We start from the raw sequence: 21,824 nt of genomic DNA, 5'->3' as shown, positions 1-21,824 counted from the left end.
GGTCAGCTGGAATCAACCATCGGAAAAGTCCTCATTATTGCACCAGAGGTTTTTGGCTCTTGAAAGTGTCTTATTTTGTTGTAAAGAGAGCTGTAATAGGCAATGTTCCTGTAACCTCCGTGTCACCAGTAAAAGCACATTCACAGGTCAAACAGAATGACTTTATTTTCACAAAATAGGTCAAATGTACCATCCATGCAGCACTGTATATCATGTCAAAGTCACACCTTATAAAAACATTTGTTTGTAAGAATTAAAGTGAAGTCAATGAAAGCCAGCAGCTCACAGCATGTTCAGACACTTCTTGTTTTAGAATCATATGGCACTTCTCTTTACAGCAAACACTGCTTTGAAATGTCCTCCACAGTATCTAAGTGCTAAACACCTCTCCCAGCTGATAATGTTCGACCCTGATACACGATTTATAACAAACACCTGTAATAAATAGAAAAGGCACAATTCAACTTTGTACTTTGTAAACAGCACTTTCCATACAGGAAAACAGCAAGCAAAAGAGTCTCTAAGGCACACAGCAGCCAGGCAGGGGGGGCAGAGAGGGTTTCCTCAGCTCAAGTCGGTCTTTCTTTTGAGAAGAGGATGGAGCTCTGAAACACAAGAGACAACTTTAAATGAATTTAGAAGTTTGTAGAAGTTTTGTCCGGAGCACAGTGGCTCAGTGGTTAGGGCAGTGGTCCCCAACTTTGATTCCCACTCAAATAAAGTTCAGTCATTGTGTCCTTAGACACTTGAATGTAGTGTGTGCATGAATGATTGGTGGTGGTGGGAGGGGCCGAGGGTGCAGATTGCCAGTCACACTTCAGTCTATCTGTTCTGCCCCAGGGCAGCTGTGGCTACAATAGTACAGAGAGTGCCTTTCATAAGATCACTCTGAAGCTTGAAGCACACTACACTTCTTATGGCAAAAAACTACCTGAAATAACAGTAGAGCAACTATGGCTGCCAGGTTCAATTGTCCAACATCAGTCTTTTGAAACTATTAGGACCCTTTCTTGTTATAAGTTATAATGTTGTTTCCCCATCACAAACATACACAGACTTGTGTTTTGTTCATTCATGTTTAAAACACAAACTTTGCATATTTTATATTTTGAGTTTTGCTCTCAAACAGAAAACACACCTTGTGTCCATCTTGTGATCACAGAAAGTGTTCCACTGTGTTTTTAAACTCTATGCCCTCATCTCGTAATCAGGGCTACAGAAATAGCTTTAAGTGACATTTATTGTCCTAACTTTTAAGCCATTTTAAGTTAAACTGGACCCACCAAAACCCAACAGTCCCACAGGTTACAGACTGTGCATCATTAGTAGACTAGTAGGCTCATATAGCAACATTACTCAAACATGAATGAAACAAAACACAACTCCAGGTATGTTTTTGAGGAGTTAACAGCATTCTAACATGGCTTAAAGAGTCTACTTCTGTGTAATATACTTTTAAGTGTTCTATCAGTAATCATCAGAGGGAGTTTAAACAGACATGACACATGAGAAAAGACTCTTCTGAATGTGTTGTACCTTTCATCTCGGTTGGCTGTTCTGCACTGCCCTCTGCTGGGGTGCTTCTGGCCTCACAGTTGTTGGTGTTTTTGGCTTTGAGTCCATCCACAGCATCAGTCTTAACCAAACAGAGAGTCTGCAGCAGCCCCATGGAGTCGAAGTCTTCCCCCGCACACTCGCCCCGCCTTCGGAGCATCTCCAGCACCTAACCAAACAAGAAAACCCAATGTCTACTCATCACAGGACAGGTAGGAGACTTATTCTAGGATGTTTTTCATGCAACTACAGACATGTTCAAAATTGTTGGTTTCCCTCTGGTAATGGACAAAAAACCAACAATAGTCACTGAAATAACTTGAAACTAAGAAAAGCAATAATAAAAAAAAAAATATATATATATATATATATATATATATACACTGAAAAATAACCAATGAAAATCAGACACTACCTTTGAATTGTTGTTTAACAGAATAATAATAAAAAATAATAAAAAATAATGAAACTGGCCTGCCCCTCCTTGAACCGTCACCTTATCGTGGTGGAGGGGTTTGAGTACCCGAATGATCCCGGGAGCTATGTTGTCGGGGGCTTCATGCCCCTGGTAGGGTCACCCAAGGCAAACAGGTCCGGGGGGACGGGTCAGACGAAGAACGGTTCAGAAGCCCTACATGATGAGTACAGCACAGAGGCCAGTTACGTCGCCCGGATTGGCGTCACCGGGGCCTCACCCTGGAGCCAGGCCTGGGGTGGGTGCTCGTCAGCGAGCGCCTGGTGGCCGGGCCTTCCCCCACGGGGCCCGGCCGGGCTTAGCCCGAAGAAGCGACATGGGGCCGCCCTCACGTGGGCCCACCGCCCGCGGGAGGAGCCATATGGGGCCGGTGCAGAGAGATCTGGGCGGCAGTCGACGGCGGGGGCCTCGACGACCGGATCTCCGGACATGGAGACTAGCTCTGGGGACATGGAATGTCACCTCGCTGGGGGGGAAGGAGCCTGAGCTGGTGCGGGAGATTGTGCGTGGAGGTGAGGCCGACTATATCTATTCGGTAACGCTCAGTTTGGGCTCTGGAACCCAACTCCTTGAGAGGGGCTGGACTCTCCATTTCTCTGGCGTTGGCCGCAGGGAGCGGCGGTGAGCTGGTGTGGGCCTGCTCATTGCCCCACAGCTCAGCCGCTGTGTGTTGGAGTTCACCCCGGTGAACGAGAGGGTCACGTCCCTGCGCCTTCGGGTCGGGGACAGGTCTCTCACTGTGGTGTCGGCCTACGGGCCGAACAGCAGTGCTGAGTACCCGGCCTTCATGGAGTCCTTGGAAGGGGTACTAGACAGTGCACCGACCGGGGACTCCGTTGTTCTCCTGGGGGACTTCAACGCCCACGTGGGCAACGACAGTGACACTTGGAGAGGGGTGATTGGGAGGAACGGCCTCCCTGATCTGAACCCGAGCGGTGTTTTGTTATTGGACTTCTGTGCTAGTCACAGTTTGTCCATAACGAACACCATGTTCGAGCACAAGGGTGTCCATAAGTGCACGTGGCACCAGGACACCCTAGGCCGGAGGTCGATGATCGAATTTGTAGTCGTGTCATCTGATCTCCGGCCGCGTGTCTTGGACACTCGGGTGAAGAGAGGGGCTGAGCTGTCAACTGATCACCACCTGGTTGTGAGTTGGGTTCGCTGGCGGAGGAGGAAGCCGGAAAGACCTGGCAGGCCCAAGCGTGTAGTGAGGGTCTGTTGGGAACATCTGGTGGAGCCCTCTGTCAGAGGGACCTTCAACTCGCACCTCCGGGAGGACTTCCCCCGGATTCCGGGGGAGGCCGGAGATATGGAGTCCGAGTGGGCTTCATTCTCGGCCTCTATTGTCAATGCAGCTGCTCGGAGCTGTGGGCGTAAGGTCTGTGGTGCCTGTCGCGGCGGCAATCCCCGAACCTGGTGGTGGACACCGGAAGTAAGGGATGCTGTCAAGCTGAAGAAGGAGTCCTATCGGGCCTTGCTGGCTCGGGGGACTCCTGAGACAGCTGACGGGTACCGGCGGGCCAAGCGTGCTGCAGCCCGTGCGGTCGCGGAGGCAAAAACTCGGAGCTGGGAGGAGTTCGGGGAGGCCATGGAGAAGGACTATCGGACGGCCTCAAAGAAATTCTGGCAAACTGTCCGGCGCCTCAGGAGGGGAAAGCAGTTCTTCACCAACACTGTTTACAGTGCGGGGGGAGAGCTGCTGACCTCGACTGGGGACGTTGTCCGGTGGTGGAAGGAATACTTTGAGGATCTCCTCAATCCCAACGTCACGTCTTCCGAGGAGGAGGCCGAGGCTGGGGACTCGGAGGCGGACTCATCCATCACCCTGGCCGAAGTCACTGAGGTGGTTGGCAAGCTCCTTGGTGGCAAGGCTCCGGGGTAGGATGAGATCCGCCCTGAGTACCTGAAGTCTCTGGATGTTGTGGGGCTGTCTTGGCTGACACGCCTCTTCAACATCGCGTGGCGGTCGGGGACCGTACCTCTGGACTGGCAAACCGGGGTGGTGGTCCCTCTGTATAAGAAGGGGGACCGGAGGGTGTGTTCCAACTATAGGGGGATCACACTTCTCAGCCTTCCCGGTAAGGTCTATGCCAGGGTACTGGAGAGGAGAATTGGCCGATAGTCGAACCTCGGATTCAGGAGGAGCAGTGTGGTTTTGGTCCTGGCCGTGGAACACTGGACCAGCTCTACACTCTCCATCGGGTGCTCGAGGGTTAATGGGAGTTTGCCCAACCAGTCCACATGTGTTTTGTGGATCTGGAGAAGGCATTCGACCGTGTCCCTCGTGGTGTCCTGTGGGGGGTGCTCTGGGAGTATGGGGTCCGGGGCCCTTTGCTAAGGGCTGTCCGGTCCCTGTATGACCGGAGCAGGAGCTGTGTTCGCATTGCCGGCAGTAAGTCAGACCTGTTCCCGGTGCGTGTTGGACTCCGCCAGGGCTGCCCTTTGTCACCGGTTCTGTTCATTGTGTTTATAGACAGAATTTCTAGGCGCAGTCAGGGGCCGGAGGGGGTCCGGTTTGGGGACCACAGGATTTCATCTCTGCTGTTTGCGGACGATGTTGTTCTGTTGGCTTCATCGAGCCAGGACCTGCAATGTGCACTGGGGCGGTTTGCAGCCGAGTGTGAAGCGGCTGGGATGAAGATCAGCTCTTCTAAGTCTGAGGCCATGGTTCTCGACCGGAAAAAGGTGGCTTGCCCTCTCCGGGTGGGTGGGGAGTCTTTGCCTCAAGTGGAGGAGTTCAAGTATCTCGGGGTCTTGTTCACGAGTGAGGGAAAGACGGAACGTGAGATTGACAGGCGGATCAGTGCAGCTTCGGCAGTGATGCGGTCGCTGTATCGGACCATTGTGGTGAAGAGGGAGCTGAGCCGAAAGGCGAAGCTCTCGATTTACCGGTCAGTCTTCGTTCCTACTCTCACCTATGGTCATGAGCTCTGGGTAGTGACCAAAAGGACGAGATTGCGGATACAAGCGCTTGAAATGGGTTTCCTCCGCAGGGTGGCTGGGCGTGTCTGGGGTGAAGGAAGTCTGGGAGTCCCTGCTTAGGCTGCTGCCCCCGCGACCCGGCCCCGGATAAGCAGACGAAAATGGATGGATGGATGGATGGACAAAAATGATGGTGCCCTTAGAAAAGATTGTAAATACTAAAACATAAACTGTCTGTTTAAAGGGGGACATGTGTCATTGTGATGTTTGGAAACATGATGGACACAACACTGAACATGGACCAGAGAAAGAGAAGAAGAGAACTGTGTCAGGAGACTAGAAAGAAAATAATAGACAAGCAGGTTAAAGATAAAGACAATAAGACCATCTCCAAGCAGCTTGATGTTCCTGTGATTACAGTTACACGTGTTCTTCAGAGGTTTAAGGTCCACAGGACTAAAGCCAACTTCCCTGGCCGTGGCAAAAGAGGGAAATTGATGACAAATTGAAGAGATGGATCATACAAATGGAACCAAAGAGCTCAGAACAACCTCCAAAGAAATTAAAAGTGAACTTGAAGGGCAAAGTACATCAGTGTCAGATCACACCATCCATCACTGTTTGAACCAAAGTGGACTTCATGTGACGACACCGCTGTTGAGAAAATCATAAAAAAGGAGACTGGAATTTGTCACAATGCATATTAACAAGTCAAAAAGCGTCTGGGAGAATGTCCTTTGGACAGATTAATTTAATTAATTAATTAAATAAATAATTAATCATTGCATTTATATAGCACCTTTCAAGATACCCAAAGCACTTTACAGTTCATTATTCATTCACTCAACACTCAGTGGTAGTAAGATAATACTCTTTGACAAGACACATCAGCTCTATGTTCACAGACGCAAAAATGAAGCAGACCAAGAAAAGAACACTGTTCCTACTGTGAAACATGGAGGAGACTTGGTTTTGTTCTGGGGCTGTTTTGCTGCATCTGGCACAGGGTGTCTTGACAGGGCACAATGAAATCTCAAAACTATCAAGGTATTTTGGAACAAAATGTGTTGCCTAGTGTCAGAAAGCTTGGTCTCAGTTGTAGATCATGGTTCTTCCAACAGGATAATAACCCAAAACACACAACTAAAAACACACAAGAATGACTAAGAACAAAACACTGGACTGTTCTGGAGTGTTCTTCTGTGAGCCCAGATCTCAATTCTACTGAACATCTGTGAAAGGAGCTGAAACACGCTGTCTGGAGAAGGAACCCTTCAAACCTGAGACAACTAGAGCAGTTTACTTACAAGAGATGGATCAAAAAAACAGAGCAGAAGTCTCATTGACAGTTACAGAAATCATATGTTTGCAGAGATTTCCTCAAAAGGTTGTTTTCTTCAGGCCAGTTTCATTATTTTGTTTTTTCTAATGATTCTGTTGAACCACAGGTGAAAAACAATGTTTGATTTTTGTTGGACAATTTTCAGTAAATTTTTATTTATTATTGCTTTTATTATTTTCAGGTTATTTCAGTGATGATTGTTGATTTTTTTTTTTCATTGCCAAGAGGGTATAAACAATTTTGAACACGTCTGTATATTCACATGAATAGAAGGTTTAGTTTAGTTTAGAGATCTTGTCCTTATTTTGGACTTTATTTTTGAGTGTGTTCAACACTCCTTTGAGATCGCAGATAGAGGTCCAAATGAGTTTCCTCCCACAGGAGCTCGCAATAGAGCTGCTGCTCCTCCACTCTGGACTCTGCCTCTGAACGCCTACTTGGGGAGGTGTTCATGTCCCAATGGGGAGAGGTCCCAGGGATGACCCAGGACATGCTGTTGCTTGTAACACTGACATATTATTGCCCATTCAAAGTATGGCATTAAAGGCCCTGTACCCAATTTCCTGTATTTGGGCACAATGTCACAATAACACAACTGAAGTGTGATATATTGCTGAAGTAAAAAAAAAGATAAACAATTATACTGAAACAACCCATGAAGCAGAATTATCCCAAAAGAAGTATTCTAAATAAACAATATTGTAAAACATGAAAGACTGCAATAAATAGATAAGAGAATGCAACACTTAAAAGGCCCATATTACTGTATTTTACCCGACTGATGTTATAATAATCACAAACATACACGGAGTTGTGTTTTGTTTCATTCATGCACATTTAACACACAAATCCTGCATATTTAGTTTGTTTCTCAAACTGAAACCTTTACCTTGTGATGTCATGCAGTAATAAAGGAGGTTTTTAAACTCCATACACCTTCACTAGAATCACTTGGACCATTTCAGCCCTGGAATTGCCAATTTCTACTGAACTAAAGGTAAAAGGAGCTGTTCACTTGAAAACTACCACTACATGACTTCATAAAGTAAAGCAAAGTCTCTCTACAAGCTTTGGAAACATAGACAGACTCATAACAAAGGGTTACTCAAACACAACTCCAGATATCATTTTAATGAGGCAACAGCATTATAACAAGGCTTAAGGTTCACAATTTAGCATTATATAAGACCTTTAAGTGGTCATTTTGTATCTAAAATGAGATGTTTCTAATTCAACCTTCTAAAGCTAAAATCATATGTGAGTACAGAAAAATAACCAAAATCTTCCCATGAATAAAAAAAATATTGTTCCAGCTTTCATATATTGAATGATAAGTTGATACAGTACCGTAATTATCATCACAGGTCTATCTCCTCAGAAACAAGCAAGTGGCACACCTCCAGCAGAAAAGTTATGCAATGCACCTTTAAAGAAATGCTTCTTGGACATACCTTGATGTATTTGTAGGACTTCAGTTCACTGATGTTCTCTTCCAGAAAAAGTATGCATAGAGAGAGGTCATCCCAGTGGCCAGCAGAGGTGGGCAGGACACTCACGGTGGGCAGGGATTGGTAGGTTTCCAGGAAGCGGGCGTATCGCTGGCAAAAGAGAGGGCGGAGACTGGAGTAGATCACCACAGGCATCAGAGCCACAAAGACGATGAGGTTCACCATACTGAGAGACACAAAACAGAACAGATTGAATCACACAGCAGCCCATTAAGACAACAGTGTACCAGAGTCTGTTTATAAAGACATTATACCTTTGTTTGTTTTTTAATTAGAATCACTGTCCTCATATGTTTTCTGTTGTTCTCCAATATGAAAGAATTGGAGAAGATTTGCACATTCACAAGTGAATGACTTACACATGACTTTAGTTTAATACAGCAGCTGAGGCACAGGCACAACAAGAGGAGCTATTGAAAACCAAAATGTGGCTAAATGAAACAAGTCTAAGAGTAAAAACTCTCTGAGAAAATGACTTCATTAAGTAAGGGTTATTGTAACTGTCTGTGTATACAGGTAGGATCCATCACAAAAGAAGATGAAATTCTGTCAACTGCGCACAAGCTTTAGTACTGTTACACTGTCAAATATATGAATCAATCTGAAGTCAAAGAATGGTGTCTAACAAGTAGTAATACAGGACCAGTACTATAAGCCACTTTTTTCACACACTTTGGGGTGCAAAATTTATTTTCAGACTTCCAGAGTTCCAGAGGACACAGGCTGACAGTTTTACTGTCGTTTTACTGCCGTGTTACAGGCACTGCTCGAAAGAAGCATGTACCGGTATTTCATGAAAAATATATCTGTGTACCATCTTTCTGCATAAATATCTCCAGTGACAATGTCAACACCTGCGGCTTACAGACAAGTGCGGCTTATATATGTATATATATATATATATATATATATATATATATATATATATATATATATATGTATATATATGTGTGTATGTGTGTGTGTGTGTGTGTGTGTGTGTGCGTGCGTGTATATATTTTATATTTATTATATTCACGTGTGCTCAATAGTTTGGAAACTCTCCTGACAGAGTGTGAATGTGTCCACTGTGTATGTCCCTGCCCTCTCACCTGAGCAGGGAGAAGACCCCCACAGCGATGAGTTTGCACTGCACCTTCTCTGGCACGCTGAGGTCTGACAGGAGCAGGCCCACCCGTAGCGAGCACCCAAACTCGTCTGTGACAGAGGCCAGGCGCAGGTAGTAGCTCAGGTATACACAGGTGCACAGCAGGGTGAGCAGGGTGAGAGCGCGGCACAGCAGGTAGTACAGCAGCAGGCTCCGCCCACTGCGCTTTGTCATCAAGAAGCGCTCCACCAGGGGGTAATTAAAACTTCCCTCACTCAGGTCACTGCAGAGGACACACAAAGGACATAGATACACCGATCTCTCCTCCCACCAAGTTTAAGTTTAAGTACTTTGTACAGTATTGATACTAGTACTAGTATTGATACCTGCTCAAATGAGTATTTGGTTTCAATACTACTGTAGTTTTAGCATTATTATCATTAGTATTAAAGATTTAAAGTATCAAAACTCAGTTTTGATACTTTCATTCTTCTGGTGTTGTTATGATTTGCAGTAGGCATGGATATAACTTGCAAATATAGTATTTATAGTATTTAAAGAACAGATGCATTCTTGTGGCTTTAATTCTCTGTTAAACGTTTCTTTTTTTTTTTTCACAAGCTCTTCAAGTGCCTTGAAGGCAAAAAAGCACTTTATAAAAATGTGGCTATTTTCTATTTGACCATACATGGCACCTCTGTTTCCAATGAGGCATTTAGGCGGTAGAGCTCCCTCTGCTGTCAGCAACGGGAATGAACAATCAGGAAGGAAACAAATGTCGTCCTCCTGCTAACACAGCCATGCATTTGTTGTGAACAAAATTTGACCACAGAATCTAGTGATGGTTTATGGGCCATAAAAACTGCACAGGAAAAATATGGAGTTTCATCTATGACACGACAATCCGAGTCTCATTTTTGAGAGCTGAAAGATGACAAGTAGTACAAAAGAAGAAGTACAAAACTAGAACTAAAATTATTTTACCTTTTCTGAAACATAGAACATAGTTGGATCCATTGACTTTCACATCTTTGTTCTGCGTAGGGTTGTCAAAAGTATCACAAATAAGATCCTCATCAATACTAAAATTAGTGTCAAAACTAGATCCTCATTTGAGCAAAAAAATCCCATTCACAGGACAGAAATGAACCTTTCCTGAATGACTATGAAACCTACCTGGACCACTGAGGCATTACAGATACAAGGCCACATGGGAATAGAAAAAGCAGTACTATTATTTAATGTTGAAAATCACATTCTGTGTAAAGAAAGCGAGTTTTTATTATCATGATTGTACAGGAATCTGTATCGAGTATCGAGTCTGTTCCGTAGAATGAAAAATGGCTGACATGTTTTTAGGGTGTAGGGGGTACCTGGTGGAGGAGCTGAGGTGCTTGGCTAGAGTAACGGCGCGGTTGTAGCAGCGGTCCAGTTCCTCCATGATGAAGGCCAGGTCAGACTGCAGGAGGGGGGCAGCTGAGAACCTCCAGAACAGAGCCGGGATGTACATGAGCACGGCCACTAGGAGGAGCACGTACGGGAAGAACTGCAACACAAGTGCACAGGACATTTATTAGGAAAAGAAGTAGTGGAAAACAAAAGTGCAGTTTCTCATATTATAAAGCCTTTGTGCACAGAGGCATGATGTCATACTCCCTCCATACTCCTATCGCTGAGTTCTAGATGACGTCATAACATTCTATAGGCCAATATTATTAAATACAGATGGGTGGCTGCTAAAATTATGGTACCTTAAAGGTTGTATGGAAGATTTTTTTTGTTTCAAATTGTCAATGATAGCATTATAGAGATGCAGTAGCCTTGTAATTATGATGACCAAAAAAAAAAAACAGAATGAAAATTCATCATCTCTGGACGTGGTGGGGCTAAACATTTGCCAAAAGATAACGACACTGCCTCGTTATCTGTTAGCTGACAGGCTGTCAATCAAACTCCCTACGTTTCTAGCTAACTGACTTGCCTGCGCGCTGCCATTACGTGGTTTACATACACCTGTCACGCAGTCCACAGACGCACAGACGCTGTTTACTCCACCAACGCAACAGTTCTTAGCGGCTTTTTTGACCTATATCTTCCTCGCAGTTAACACAAAGTTTGTTGCAATGGCGACAAGAATCCAGGAGCAGTTAGCCATAAAAGAAAGTCCGTTTTTGAGGTCGCTGAAAGAAGAAGACAAGGGGAAAAGCAGCGAAGCCAAACTAAGGTGATTCTTGAAGATTCATTCAAGCGATGGCACGACTGAAGCAGACGCAGGGTCTAAAGACTGACGCATTGGTCGCCAAATTTCTTCTGGACAGGAAACTTCTGCATATTATGAAAACGTACTTTATTTCCAAGAGCTAGACAAACGTTTTTCAGGACACGAATGAGATACCCTATGTCTGAAAACGTAATTTTCAATGCAAAGAAAGAGTCCGCTTGCTGCTGCGTGTTGTAGTAGTAGCTTCATTCGCACTGAATCTCCGCGCACCCCTCTCTGCTCCTCTCCCCGCTCCCTGTTTCGCTCTTCCCGCTGCTCCTCACTTCTTTTCCACGCACCCACTCCCCCCACTCCTCACCTTTTCGCCTTGCCTAACCAACACTGTAGTTAGTTGTTTACAAGTCATGTGCAGCGATGAGGACTTGTTTTCTAGAAACAAACCTGTTTCTGGCGTAAGGAGGAGGCGTTTCTACGTAGGGAGCTGTGGGGGAGGGGGGGATGGTTTCACGCATGCGCAACATTTGAAAAAGGACAAACAGTCGCTGGATTTCTCGTTCCTTGGAAAATCCTTTATACAACCTTTAACTTAATTTTTTTTGTTTTTTGCACCACCTTTTGAGGCAAACTCTGCAATCAAATGATTTCTTGAACGGTTCAGAAGGCCTTTATGATGATGACCACACAGAGGCCAGTTACGTCGCCCGGGAATGGCGTCACTGGAGCCAAGCCTGGGGTGGGTGCTCGACGGTGAGCGCCTGGTGGCTGGACCTTCCCCCACAGGACCCGACCGGGCACAGCCCAAACGAGCAACATGGGGCCGCCCTTCCGTGGACCCACCACCTGCAGGAGCCATTAGGGGCCAGTGCTGAGAGATCTGGGCAGTAGTCGAAGGCAGGGGCCTCAACAACAGGATCTCAGAACATGGACACTGGTCTTATTGTCTTTATCTTTAACCTGCTTGTCTATTATTTTCTTTCTAGTCTCCTGACACTGTTCTCTTCTTATCTTTCTCTGCTCCATGTTCAATGTCTCCATCATGTCTCCAAACAGCACAATGACACATGTCCCCCTTTAAACAGACAAACTGACTGAGGACAAGTTTGAAGAACCTGTGATGCAGATTAGAGACACACCAAAGTTTAACTTTTTTAATTAATTTAATTTAACTTTTTTTATTGTCAAGTATTTACAATCTTTTCTAGGGGAACATGATTTTTGTCCAGGCCAGTTTCATTAGATTGTTTTTTAAAATAACTGTTGAACAAGAATTCAAAAGCAGTGTCTGATTTTCTTTGGTTATTTTTCAGAAAACTTTTATTTATTATTGTTTTTCTTTGTATTAGTTACTTCTGTGACCATTGTTGATTTTTCGTTCATTACCAGAGGGATACCAACAATTTTAAACACGTCTGTAAGAGTGTATGCAGTACCTTGTGTAGCCACAGGGGGAGTGTGTGGGTGTGCACAGCAGCCCAGCAGTAGGAGTCCACGTACATGGCCTGTCTCCACGAGAAGTTAGAAGGAGAGAAGCAGCTGATCTGTGTCCCTGTCAGAGAAACAGACCAGAGTGAAGAAGAGAGACCAGTGCACCTGCCCTACTCCTGGCACCATGGCATGTTTTTCATCAACACTACGATAATAATTTGAATATTTGTGTATGACTATCAGCTAGTTTTTGAAAACAGGAATGATGTTGAAATCACATTCTGTTGTCTAAAGGAGTGTTTTTCTTTGTATCATTGTGGTATCAGAGTCGGTATTGTGTCTATTCTGTAGTATTGAAATCGAGTTGGAAATGCTGGTATGGTGACAACACTAGTATGAGCTGGTATCCTTTGGTTGGGAGCCAGCAGGCGCACTGACCGACAGACACCTCCTGAGCAAAGGCGAGAGAGATGAGCAGCAGGGGGAGCCCCACAGCCACACATGTCACCAGTTTGTCTGTGGCCAGCTCCGTGCGGACGTTCCGATACCGCGCCGGGTTTGGATCCTTCAGCAGGAAGTCACTGAACACGTACTCTGTGGCAACATGAGCGATGGCCATCTCACACACCTGAAACCACCAAGCACAAATACAAAACTGTTTCAGTCAGTACGTCTTTATTTCTATAGCGCTTTTCACAGACATTTTTTGTCCCCAAAGACGCTTTACAGAGCATTATTCGTTCAGTCTATACCTGATGATGGTAAGCTACTATTGTAGCCACAGCTGCCCTGGGGCAGACTGACAGAAGCACAGCTGCCATGCCAATCAACGCCATCGGTCCCTCCATCCATCCATCACTCACTCACTCACTCACACACCACTCCCATACTAGGCAATGTGGGTGAAGTGTCTTGCCCAAGGACACACAATGATTGAATTGATTGTATTTAACTGAGCATGACTATCAACATAGCATGTTTTGGGTTGATCGGGGAAACCGGAGCACCCAGAGGAAACCCATCCAGACACGGGGAGAAACATGCAAACTCCACACAGAGTTGCAACTAACCACTAACTAACTTGATCTGGCTTAAAGTCATCTGCCTTTATTAACAGATTAGTCACTGATTCATTAGAGTCACTGATACGGCAAAGAAGATCATCTAGAGCAGAGGAGTCACACTCAAATTCAGAGGCCACAATTAAAAACTGGGACTAAGTCATGGGCCAAACTAAATATTTATTGAAAAATTTCAACAACATCTGCATGTTTTCTCTTCTTTCAAGATATGTAATGTTAATTTTTTTCTTATTTAAATAAATGTTTAATTAACAATAGTTTTACTTAAACACTGAATCCAGAACAAGCAGAATATAAAATAATAATAACATTTTAATTAAAGAATGTCTCTATAGTCTATCTGTAGCTGACGGGCAGCTCTAATACAGATTTGATTTGATCTCGTGGGACAAACATAAGACATATGGAATATATAATATGTAGAAGAAATATGCTACTGTATAAGACGTTTTGTATGAAGATGTAAGATGTGCTGTCAAAAGCATCAGTTCATTTGGAGAATAAACCATTACAAAGCCACAAAAAAGGCACAGTATTATTTATTTATTTTTATCTTAATCTAATTAAATTAGCAAACTAAAACAGTAATAATTAATTGACTAATCGTGACTATAAGAAATAAGTCATAATAGTTCATTTTCATGAATACATTTTATTTGTAAATATTCTCTATTTCTGCCTTCAGTTGCCATATTTCAATATAATGTAATTAACGTCTCCAGAGAAATAATCACCGACCAGTCCACTACTAACATAATCATTAGTTGTGGCCCTATTACAAAAAAACACAGACCTGAGCAGCAGCTCCGGGAGTTAGGGGGGGTTATTTTCAGAGCACAGCTGTCCAGGGGAATGTGCGAACACTGGGCATGGTCAGACCTGTCTGAGCCCCCCCCCCCCTTCCCACCACCAATATGACTGAGAACCAAAGCACATCCAGACTGTGGACCATCTGAAACTAGGACTAAACACTTGAAAAGTTCATGTAACACTATTTTGTATCTATCTCTGTTAAAATGTTGTTTTCTCATCACAAACACACCTGGAGTTGTGTTTTGTTTCATTCACACATGTTTAACACACAAACCCTGTATATTACAGCAGAGTTCTTCTCTCAAGCACAAAACTGTTCCACCTTGTGATGTATGTGATAATACAGGAAGTGTTCCACTGCATTTTTAAACTCCATACATTTAAACTAGAATCATTTGGATGATTTCAGTTCTGGAAATGCCAATGTCTACTAAAGAAAAACAAGTAAAAGGACCTGTTCACTTGAAAACTACCACTTCATGACATCACAACATGGAACGGAGCATTTGAGCTTTGGAAAGGTAGACAGACTAATAACAAAGGATTCCTCAAACATGAATGAAAGAAAACACAACTCCAGGAATGTTTTTGAGGATGTAACAGCATTATAACATGCTTTCACAAGAGTCTATGTTTTTCTGTATTTGTGCACATACGTTAGAGATATGTTTTGTATGTGATTGTGGCTTCTTTTTGGAACATTTGATTCCAGGGTATCATATTTTCCTAAAAAGTTTCATTACAGAGAGACATGTGGGGCATGGCAGGACTTGACTGTGTCTAAAACAGAACCAAATCAGGGCTAAAAAGGAGGAAAAAAAGACAGTTTGGACACACAAATATCGGCGGTTTACATTATCAATATTGATACTGGACACAAAACCACAAAGTTCCACTAAGTCCCAACAATCTCAAACACACTATTTGTATGAGTATGAGGTCCAGCCAGAGGGTAGTTCAACCTTTGTTCTCTTTTAGTCCTGGTTTGGTTCTCTCTTAAACCCAGTCAAGACCTGGTTAATGCTTTTCCTGGACTCTTTTACAGCTTCTTTTGCTGTAAAAGAGTCCAGGAAATTAAATTAATGTAAAAAACATTAATTTATTTACAATGTCTTTAGCTTCAGACCAGACTAGATCAGTCTGGGTTGCCTGGCCTGTTGCAGTTTCAGTTTTACCCTGGTTTAATCCTTGTTTAGTCCCAATTTAGTCCTGGTTTAGTTTTGGTTTAATCCCTGTTTAGTCCTGGTTTAGTCCCGGTTTAGTCCTGGTTTAATCCTGGTTTAATCCCGGTTTAGTCCTGGTTTAATCCCTGTTTAGTCCCGGTTTAGTCTTGGTTTAGTGCTGGCTTGTCAAGTATGATATATTGCCTGAGTAAATGTAGGCAATCAAAAAAAATATTGAAACTAATTTATGCTACTGACACAATAAACCTAAAGCAAAATGATCTCCAAAAAACTATTCCAAATGTACTACATGTTTAAAATCCAAACTGCAGTAATTACATAAATAAATAATGAATAAAATACTTAAGTACTTAGTTTGTGTCTATAATGAGTAATAGAAGTTATGTCAAATAAGTTAAATCTTACTGTAGAAAGGAAAAATAACAAAAAGTCCTCTCCTAGTACTACGAAAAAGTACCCACGATAAATACTGACCCCGAAAAGTGATTGTTCCGTCTAACACATACAGAACGATAAATTGAAATGTCGTGATAGGCCTATGGCTTGGTCCCAGTTTAGTCCTAGTTTAGTCCAGGTTTGGTCCTGTTTTAGTCCCTGTTTAGTGCCAGTTGAGTCCCTGTCCCCTGTTGAGTCGGTGGTTGCGAAAGCGCCAGTGTGGCCGGTACAGTCTCTTGGGCACAGGTGAACAGAGCAGTAAACATTTATTACGTTCCTTCAACCGCAGCAGACACTGAACAGCGGGGTTCTGACGCGGGGCATGACTAGGTCCAGACACCGCACACTTCTCTGACCGCGCCGCCGCCGTTGCCGCTGCTGCTGGTGTGAGGAGAAAACGTGCCGGCTTTTGTGTTTTCTTACCTGAACGAGCGGCTAAAACGGACTCGGATCAGCGCGGGTCAAACCATGGACCTGAGGAGAAAGTGAAACTTGTAGAGTGGCGAACAGGCACATATAGTCTATGGTCAGAAGAGCCGAGAGTCACATCACAGACGCGCGAACACACGGAACAAAAACAACTTCAGAATAAACTTCTTCCTGTGCGCCATGCTCCTCTTCCGCCGCCTCAAGACTCGCTCAGCGCACGCCCTGGAGGCAGGTCGTGTCAGGTCGTGTCAGGCGCAGTCATAAGAGCTGTGTTTGTGTGTTTGTGTGCTTGTTTGTTTGTTTGTTTGTTTGTGGCTATTCTCAAATACAGAGGCCGAGCTAAATCCCATTATTATTTTTTGATAGAAAAAAGAGTTGTCTATAAAAGTGTCCGTATATTATGTAATACTAATTCTATTAGTAAACATTTTATTTATTTATTTATTTTTTTACTGCAGAAAAACACTAGATAGATAGGCCTATCCTAAAAGATGCATGAATGACCATTTGAACACATGTAAACCAGTGCACATGCACTTCACACACGGTAAACTCTGAGCTGTGTTCACTGCCCAACTGTGAGCCTGAAGAAGGAGACATGTCACAGACGAGCACATGGTTCAGTAAAGTGACAGACCCAACCAGAGCTTCATGTATAAACAAGAGTGTTCTGCTGTCACTTCCCTTCATTATATTTAAATTATGCACATACACACTTATATACTTATATTATACACTAATATTATACACTGAGATATTTATATTATACACTTATATTATACACTTGTATTAAATCACACATCTAAATCTGAATACTTTGGATTACTTGATATTGTCATGCTTTTTTTTTTTTTTTAAACTACATGAATGTAGCAACCACATCCTGCTAATACTTGTTCTCTGTTTGTTCAAACTGGCTCTTCAGCCCAAGTCTTCATGGATAGGCCATTGTTTGCTGCAGAGTAGCAAAGACTAGGATATCTTAACATAAGATGTTTTGTCTGCTAAAAGACAATAAAACCCCAGTCTTTCCTTAAGCATATGTTCAACAAAGTTATTTAAAAAACAAACTAATGAAACTGGCCTGAACAAAAATTATGGTGACCTTAGAAAAGACTGTAAGTAATTGGACCATAGGGACAAGTTAAACTTCGGTGTGTCTCTAATCTGCATCACAGGTTCTTCAAACTTGTCCTCAATCAGTCTGTCTGTTTAAAGGGTGACACAGTGTCATTGTGCTGTTTGGAAACATTCACACCACATTCACAACACTGAACATGGACCAGAGAAAAAGAAGAGAACTGCATATATATATATATATATATATATATATACACATACAGTCCCTGACAAAAGTCTTGTCGCTTATCCATTTTGTAGAAACAAAAGCTTATAACCTGACTTTAAATTAATCGATTGGTTTTAGAAATGTCTCATATGAAAGCTAAAACCCTCCCAAATTATGCTCAATATACTAAAATAAATTTGCTTCACTGAAGAAAGATTGATCATTTAATGAACACAGAAAGGTCAGATTTTGGCAAGACAAAAGTCTTGTTGCCTACAGAAAACTGAACAAATAATTTACTTCAAATACAAAAATATGTTGCATAACGTCAGTGAATGAAGTAGTGGTGCTGTGAGATCCATATTTAATATCTTGTATGACTTCCATGAGCTTGAAGGACGCATCCATGCGGTTCAACAATGATTCATACAATTTGTTGATGAAGTCATCAGGAATAGCAAAGAAAGCGTCTTACATGCCTCCCAGAGTTCATCAAGATTCTTTGGTTTTGCCTTCCATGCTTCCTCTTTCATTCTACCCCAGACATGCTCAATGATGTTCATGTCTGGTGACTGGGCTGGCCAGTCCTGGAGCACCTTCATCTTCTTCACCTTGAGAAACTTTGATGTAGAGATAGAAGTATGCAATGGAGCACCATCCTGCTGCAAAATTTGACCCCTTTTATAGTTGGGAATGTAAGAGGAGCTAATACTTCTTGATATTTTAGGCTATTGATATTTGCCTTCCACCCTGCAAATGTCTCGCACAGCCCCATACTGGATGGAACCCCAGACCAGGATTTTTCCACCACCAAACTTAACTGTTTTCTGGGTGAATATTGGATCCATGCGGGCTCCAGTAGGTCTCCTGCAATATTTGTGGCAACTGTGATGTAATTCAACCGAGGATTCATCTGAGAAATCCACCTTCTGCCACTTTTCCAGTGTCCATCCTTTTAGCAGGCTGTGGGCCTTGGCAAATGCCACACGGTTTTTTAATTGCCTTTTGTTTAGTGCTGGTTTCTGTGCACTGATTCGACCATGGAGGCCATTTCGAGACAGAATTCTACAAACTGTTGTGGTTGACACAGGGACTTGAGGTGACCAGGCCTGGTGGAGTCTGCTGCAGTGGAAAAGGGGCTGACCTTGGATTTTCGAATCAACAAACGGTCCTCCCGAGCAGTTGTCTTGCGGGTTCTGCCAGACCTGGGCTTGTCAAAAACATCTCCAGTCATTTCAGATCTTTTTCTTATTCTTTGTACTTGACGCTGAGACACATTGAAGGTGTCACCACCTCAGCAGTGGATCTGGTCTTCAGCCTCTTGATAATTAACGCTTTGGTCTCAGGGTGGATCTTAGGCATGTTGTCAGAGGTCAAGTTGCAGTTGATGTGAAGGTCTGGTGTGCTGGGGTTCTTTTTATACACAAACTAATTGATTGATCAGTAACTGATCACAGGTGAGGCTGTAATCTAGGATTGGGTGCATCATATGACAAGGCGACAAGACTTTTGTCTTGCCAAAATCTGACCTTTCTGTGTTCATTAAATGATCAATCTTTCTTCAGTGAAGCAAATTTATTTTAGTATATTGAGCATAATTTGGGAGGGTTTTAGCTTTCATATGAGACATTTCTAAAACCAATCGATTAATTTAAAGTCAGGTTATAAGCTTTTGTTTCTACAAAATGGATAAGCGACAAGACTTTTGTCAGGGACTGTATATATATATATATATATATATATATATATATATATATATATATATATATATATAAAAGTCAAATTTTGACTTAAAGTGACTTTTATTCAAACAGCAAGTTGAGCAAGTGAATCTGGGCTCTGCTGGTGGAACATCTCAAGACAGATAATCCAACAGACACTACATACTGCTGGGTTCCACAGATGCAGGCCAAGAAGGATGCCACTTCTCCAGATAAGACACACAAAAGCCCGTTTAGCCTTTGCAAATGCTCATCTGGACAAAGAAGAAGACTTTTGGTCTTTTGTTTTATGGTCAGACCAAACAAAAATGGAACTGTTTGGCCACAATGATGTATTGATGATTTGGTGTAAAACAGGAGAAGCCTTCAACCCTAAGAACAACATCCCACTGTCAAACATGATGGTGGGAACCTAATGCTTTGGAGATGTTTTTTCAGCCAGTGAGGCAGGGAGTCTAATCACAGTAAACAGCACCATGAACAAAGAGCAACAGATCAAGATTCTCAACAACAATATCAAGCAGCTGCAGAGGAACTTGGACTTGGGCACCAGTGGACATTTCAGCATGACAATGATCCAAAACACACTGCAAAAGTGGTGAAGAAATGGTCATTAGACAATAACATTACCATTTTGAAGTGGCCCAGCCAGAGTCCTGACTTGAATCCAACTGAGAATCTGTGGAGGGAGCAAAAAATCAGGGTGATGGCAAGAAGATCCTCCAATCCGAAAGCTTTGGAGCTCACCGCTATAGATGACTGGGCAAAAATATCAGTGGAGACATTTAAAAAACTGTCTATCTGTCTGTCTGTCGGTCCTCCAGCCTCTTCTTCTGTGTTTTTGTCTTTGCATGCAGGGGTGTAGCACCAAATTTTAGGCCCTAGGTACAAATCATGCTGTCCACGGTTTCCTGTAGTGTTGAGATGTTCTGTCCACACTCTCCTGTAGTGTTGATGTTCTCTCCACGGTCTCCTGTAGTGTTAGACCATAAACAGTATGTTCTGTTGATCCACTCCTGCTTGTGTCCATGTTCCTCGTGATTGTACACATTGTGAATGTGTTGTGTGTGTGCTGTCTCTTGGTCTTGGATTAGATGTTTTTTCCCTGTGAGTTATGTGCTATTGGTGTTTCTGTAATTATAACATTATGAGTCGGTTATACTTGTTCAGGCATGTCGCCTCATTATTCAGACTGACATAAGAAATAAAGTCAGGGGCAGATTACCTGAATACTACTGAAGCAATGGTACTCTAGGCAGAGTAATTAAAATTGCCTTCAGAGGTGTCTCGTGTCCACAGTGGGGTCAATGAGCTAAATGTGGGTTTCAGGGGTTTTAGACAATCTACAATTTAAACCAGGGTCTCCAACCTTTTGTGTTAGAAAACTGTGTTGCACAATTGGACCTGATGCATCACATACTGTCGGCCCCTGCTATGGATAACTGCACATCATGATAGATAGATGGTTACTTTATTATCTCAAAGGAAATTGATATTTAAGACAGCATAAAGTTATAGTGAAGCTTTGAATATCCATATGGCATGTGGTACAAACTCCTCCCAGAATCTATTCCTGGAGTAGGACAGGGACAACAGCCTGTCCACAAAGGGGTGCTGAGGGTTCTCCAGGATGGACAGGAGATTGTTTAGGGCCCTTTTCTCAGCCACAGATGTGAGTGAGTCAAACTCTGCACCCACTACAGATCCTGCCTTCTTCACCAGCTTATCCAAAAGCACAGTGTCTTTCCTGAGACTTCCTCCCCAGAGGTCACAGCGCTGAAGAGAACACTGGGGATGACTGTCTGGCAGAACATCAGCAGGAGCTTCTGGCAGATGTTAAAGGACTTCAGCCTTCTGAGAAAGTACAGCCTGCTCTGTCCCTTTCTGTAGAGCAGGTCTGTATTCTCACACCCATCTAGCCTGTGGTTAAGCTTTAGGCCCAAATACTTACAAATCTCTACAACCTCCACAGTGTCCCAGTCACAGCTGTGGTCTTCTCCTCTTAAAGTCCACCATCATCTCTTTGGTCTTTGTAGTGTTCAGTTGAAGGTGGTTAGCCTTGCACCAAACCACAAAGTCCTCAATGAGCTGCCTGTACCTGCCTGTACTGCTAGCAAGTAATGGATTATTTTTTTCATTTATACCAAAAGAGACACGGACAAGTTCTATACGCAACCGTGTATCACTGATAAAGAAAATAAAAGTGGAGAATGAAGTAAGTACAGAGCAGTGGGTGTGTACCAGTTGTGGTGAAAATGGAAATGTATTGAGAAAATGAGCGAGTAAAGATTGTCCCAAATGCAACATTAGGTCAGTAAATGGTGAGATGGAAACA

General features: G+C 43.2%; 1 protein-coding gene across 1 annotated transcript; it reads right to left on the bottom strand.

Annotated features, from left to right (window-relative positions):
• Nucleotides 1–139: 139 nt before the first annotated feature.
• LOC110172724 (pannexin-1-like) lies at nt 140–16,666 on the bottom strand. The gene is made up of 8 exons (XM_020938658.2): nt 16,475–16,666; nt 12,976–13,165; nt 12,543–12,658; nt 10,265–10,437; nt 8,896–9,174; nt 7,748–7,970; nt 1,537–1,723; nt 140–605 (listed from the first exon to the last, which is right to left on the bottom strand). The coding sequence occupies exons 2-8, from the start codon at nt 13,154–13,156 to the stop codon at nt 565–567; spliced, it is 1,200 nt and encodes a 399-aa protein (XP_020794317.2). The 5' UTR covers nt 13,157–13,165; nt 16,475–16,666; the 3' UTR covers nt 140–564.
• Nucleotides 16,667–21,824: the final 5,158 nt, after the last annotated feature.

This window comes from Boleophthalmus pectinirostris, unplaced genomic scaffold, assembly GCF_026225935.1.
Source record: "Boleophthalmus pectinirostris isolate CB_2022bp ecotype Guang Dong unplaced genomic scaffold, ASM2622593v1 HiC_scaffold_9, whole genome shotgun sequence".
Classification (NCBI taxonomy): domain Eukaryota; kingdom Metazoa; phylum Chordata; class Actinopteri; order Gobiiformes; family Gobiidae; genus Boleophthalmus; species Boleophthalmus pectinirostris.
The sequence above is the reverse complement of the archived record's forward strand: the minus strand, read 5'-3'. Positions and strand labels throughout refer to the sequence as shown.